The 5,000-nt window shown below is 36.9% G+C and overlaps 1 protein-coding gene and 1 long non-coding RNA gene across 3 annotated transcripts in view; one reads left to right on the forward strand and one right to left on the reverse strand.

Moving 5' to 3' along the window:
• LOC115231237 overlaps positions 1-5,000 on the forward strand; it is a 14,162-nt gene that overhangs the window by 3,335 nt on the left and 5,827 nt on the right. The window lies entirely within an intron of this gene.
• Positions 1-5,000, reverse strand: part of LOC115231219 (axin-1) — a 201,137-nt gene that overhangs the window by 2,729 nt on the left and 193,408 nt on the right. For both annotated transcript variants that reach the window (XM_029801295.2, XM_029801290.2), the window contains exons 7-8: positions 2,169-2,312; positions 98-367 (exon numbers count right to left, since the gene is read on the reverse strand). In XM_029801295.2, coding sequence (XP_029657155.1) covers positions 98-367; positions 2,169-2,312 — 414 coding nt within the window. The remainder of the gene's footprint in view (positions 1-97; positions 368-2,168; positions 2,313-5,000) is intronic.

Consider the following 5,000-nt stretch of genomic DNA (forward strand, 5'->3'; position numbering starts at 1 on the left):
TGACTCTTTCTACCCAAATTTTACAAGCTTTTATTTATAACTTCATCTACTTTGAGTTCTACCATAAGAAAAAATGTCAAAAAAAAAAAATACTTACTTTGATTTTACAGGTAAAGGTCGTGCCTGTTGGTCATCAGGTCTCCTTTTAGGCTCATTACTTTCAAGCCGCCTTTTAGCTTCTTCCAGCTGTGTCGTTGGATTTGGTGGGGTTAAGAGAGGCATTGATGGATCTTGCACAATTGGTTGAGAAGGCATCACTTGATTGGTACCACTGACTGAGCCAGCAAGCCAGGGTAGTGTTGCCATGCCACCACGTTCAGCTGATGCAGAACGATTCAACAAAGTACTACTGGGCTTTTTGCTAAACCTGAACATGAAACAGAAAATAATGCAATATGAGGATCCTACATTTTACTGAATGTTAACACAAGCAATATTAAAAATCAATAACAATCACAAACAGTAAAGTATGTACACCATTGACAAGCATGATGCTGTGGATTTTGTCAGAAAGAAAACCTCTTCATATAGACTTGCTGTCCATTGTCCATGCTGGCAAGGGTTGGACGGTTTGCCCAGGGCTGCACCAAACTCCAGTCTGATTTGGCATGGTTTCTACGTGCCAGTTGCATGATACCAACATCTGCTATAGCTACAATTCACTTGGCTTGATGGGTTTTCCTCTCAAGTGTCTATAAGATTTTCTCACAGATGTAAACTATATCACTATGCTTGTCAATGGTGTGTATGTACATTTAGTATTATACATAATTTAAATGAGTTTCTTGGCAGCACAAAATTATTAAAATGAGTGTTAAATATTGCCTGTCTTTATGTGTGCAAATACTACAGAGGTCTGCCCATGGTATCAGATGTGGGATAAGGGTAGCACAACTGTCATGTTCACAGAAGATGTGGGTTCAAGTACCAGCCATATCAAAACATCCAATAATAAGGGTTTTTCATAACCATCACTCACAAGTAACTACGACTTGGAAGCTGGTATCACACATTTTTATCTATCATTTGCAAGCAGATACAAACACTATCTTGGCCACCTCAACCTTGGTCCTGTGGAACATTGAGGATGAGACAACTGGAGAGAGCGCATGAGCATTGCACCAGCAGTGGCCTGGTACTTATTTTGGCTGAGCAGACTGGAGCAACATAGATCAAGGACTCATGTTACCCTGTACTGAGATTAAACCTAACAGCAAAAGGCATGTGGCACTGCTCTAAGGTCAAGGCTTTAATGACCTTGAAATGACTAGGTTCAAATCACATTCTTTTTATATACCCTCTGTATCTTGCCTCTTCTAGTTCAATGTCAATAGCGATTATGTGCCAACAACTGTATATTTTAATGAATCAACTCTTTAACAAACAAACCAATGAACAGTAAATAGCAGCTGAATTTTTCTGAAATCACCATATCAATGCTCCAAGGAAAATACATTTTCAATTATGTAAGAGATAGATATGCAATGTTCACAGGGAAAGTATGTAATGATCAATCATTCTTGTCGCACCCAGCATAAAGTCCTCAGTGGGTAGCTTATTTTATTAAACCTCCAAACGACTGCAAAGATACTCTCCCCACAGGATTTCAACTGCCAATGTAAGGGGCTGCTACTAAATACCATAAATATTTTGTTTGATGCTTCACCAATTCTTTGATAGGATTAAAAATCCAAACTTTATACTGAAACTAATTCCGTAGATAGACATCATCATCATAATCATTTTAATGCCCATTTTTTCATGCTTGCTTAGTTGGACAGAGTTTATAGAGATAGATTTTCTTTGGCTGGATGCTCTTACTGTTGTCAACCATTTCCAGTTTTCAATCAATATGTCTTCAAGGCCAGACAAAGTTTTGCAGAAGGTTGCAAATAAATGACATTCATTTACAAACTTCATGCAAATTTCAAGACAAGGAAACAAAAACATAATGAGCTTCCTCAGGTTCCATCTACCAAATACTTTTTCACAGGTCTTTGGTCAGCTTGAGGCTACAAAAGACAGTTGCCCAATGTGCCATGCAGAGGAACTGAACCCCAAACCATGTGATAACCAATTCTAAAACATAGTTTGGCATAGCAGACAACAGTTCACTTTTCTTCAAACAAGAAAATAAAAAGATGTAGAGATTATTTCATAATACTCACCCTTGTTTTTGAAGCTGAGGAGACCCAGTGGTCGGTACTGGAGTTTTGTGAGTGTGAGAACGTTTGTGGGAAGAACTTTTATCTGACTCCGTATGTGAAGAACTGCTCGCATACCTGTCACTGGCCATTATCCACTGTAATACCCTGACGAGAGAAAAACAGTATAATTAGTTGTTGTTTCCGATGACTTCTTTTTTTATCAACATTATAACATTAAATTAGGGGCACAATATATACAAGAATACGATATATGCAAACCAATTATGTGTGCAGATATATACTTGCACACACCTGGATAAAGGATAGCTAAAGAGACACAGAACATGAAAATGTAAGATTAACGAAGAATATGATTGATACGTCATAATCTTTAATACTGTCCCCAAAAATTACATGTTTTCAAATGGTAAAGCAGCAGAGAACAGTCACGAAAGAGAGAGAGAGAGCTCTGAAACAACTTACAATGAAGACTAAACAAATTCAAAACTGAATTACTTATGAAGAGCAATGAACTTTTTAAAGGGATGTTTAATAAAAAAAGTGTACATATTTTATCCTTGTTTAATGCTTTGTATGAGTGAGAGAGAGAGAGGGAGGCGGCCTTCATATATCTCGTGTACACAGGTGAAACATTGAAACGCTTCTACTCCCATCTACTTTGAGTGTATTTATTTTTCATCTTTCATAGCTTTATCTCTTCAATAAGAAATCTCTCTAACCCTCTCTCTCACATACACACACAATTATTTGAACCACAAAGGGTCTTGGACATCCCATATGCTTGTTGTCAAGGATGCAAGCAATAATAATATATAGAAACGCCCTCATAAAGTGATTTTGTTGCATACACACACACATGCACAAACATGTGAGAAAAACGTTGCTATAGAAATTACCACAAACAAGAAACTTTTGTCAAATGTTTACAGACAAACAAGATAGAATCACATATATAGACTTCAGTTCTTGAAAATAAAATGTTATAATTTATTAAAAAAAAAAAACCCAAAAGAACTTTAAAGATCGATAAACAAGTTCGACAAAAGGGAACCTCCTTTCTTAGCACAAAGCCCGTCCTCAGTAAGTTTACTTCTAATTAAAAATGGAATTATTTTACCGCAGAGAGAGAGAGAGAGAGAGAGAGAGAGAGAGAGAGAGAGAGAGAGAGAGAGAGAGAGAGAGAGAGAGAGAGAAGAATGAAAAGGTTGCTGTTAAAAAAAGTTAGCTCATGGAGGGATAATATTCATTTCAGATCCATAACAGTTATATTTCGCCCATTATAACACATGAAAAAAAGAGGGGTTGTTTTCTTCAAAGAAAGGGTCCAAACACAGATATATACACACACACACACAAAGAAAAACGTCGGAATGAGATATATATATATATGCACACAGAGAGTGTGGGTGAGGAAAGGGAAACAGAAAAGGAGATCAGAAAGAAGGAAAATGAAAGCTTATGTAAAATAGGAAAAAATAGAGAATATATTATATATATATATATATATATATATATATATATATATATATATATATATATATATGGGGGAGTAGAGGAGGAGGAGAAGGGGCAGCAATGAAATTACCGTTATTATAAACTGCCCCACCACCCCACTCGCCAATCTGCCATTAACACACACCACAAAGTTATAATAAATCTGAAAGGAAAACAAGGAAAAAAAATAAATTGCGGCGGACATGGGAGAGGAGGAGGAGAAGGAGAAACGAAACATAAGAGAGAAAGAAAGCAGCAGTAACAGCGCCCACCAGCCAACCCCACGACCACCACCACTCAACACTCTTCTTCTAAATTCATTACTTCAAACAATATTTTTTGGAGATCAAAACTTTTGCAAAGCTTGAAAGAAACATGTACCCCCCCCTCACCACCACCACTTTCTCTCTCTCTCCTCCATCTCCCTCCCTCACTCTCTCTCTGATCTTTTTCCTTGTTCCTCAACGTTTTTTTTTTTATATATATTTTATATCAAAAGTGGATTTTCTCTCCTCTCCTCGCTCTGTTTTCTAACCCCCCACCCACCTACAAAATAGCAAATATTTTAGACATTAATAATAAATATTAGTCTGTCCGCCCCACACCCTCCTCCACCACTAAACTTTCTAGCTTACATGCCCATAATCTCTTTTTAGTTTGCTAAAAAGGTTGAGAGAGAGGAGGAGGTGAATGGAAACACAAACGACCAGGGATGGGTACCGCAACCCCTAAAATTGTTCCAGTCAATTCACCCAATCCACAGATACCAACACCATATTTTGAGTGTAATATGTTTTAATATATTTATAATTTTACAATTCCAACTGCATATATACACACACACACATATATATATATATATATATATATATATATATATATATATTGTGTGTGTGTGTGGGTGTGTGTGTACAGTTCAAACACTCCCTTCTGCAGGCCTATCTTGTCTGCCTCTACCTCACACGCATTCAATGTGTGTGTGTATATAAATATATAACGGAAAGGATTATAAATGAAAAAGAAAATGCAACCACTACTAAATATGAAAGGGAGAGAAATGAGCAGATAGATACATAGATACGGAGTGAGAGAGCGAGAGCGAGAGAGAAGTTCATCAAAGGAACATGTATAGAAAGATGAGAAAAACCTTACATCATTTGATGTGAAATTAAAAGGTTACGCTGTGCAGCAGCAGCAGTGTGTATGATCAGTCCAGCATGTGCATGTGTGTGTTATATACACGCACATACACACGCGCGATAGATAGATAGATAGACAGCTATAAAGAAAATAAGATAGCTTGCTAGATAGATAGATGGATATGTGTTCGTGTATGTA

The sequence above is a fragment of the Octopus sinensis genome, linkage group LG2, assembly GCF_006345805.1.
Source record: "Octopus sinensis linkage group LG2, ASM634580v1, whole genome shotgun sequence".
NCBI classification, from domain to species: Eukaryota; Metazoa; Mollusca; class Cephalopoda; order Octopoda; family Octopodidae; genus Octopus; species Octopus sinensis.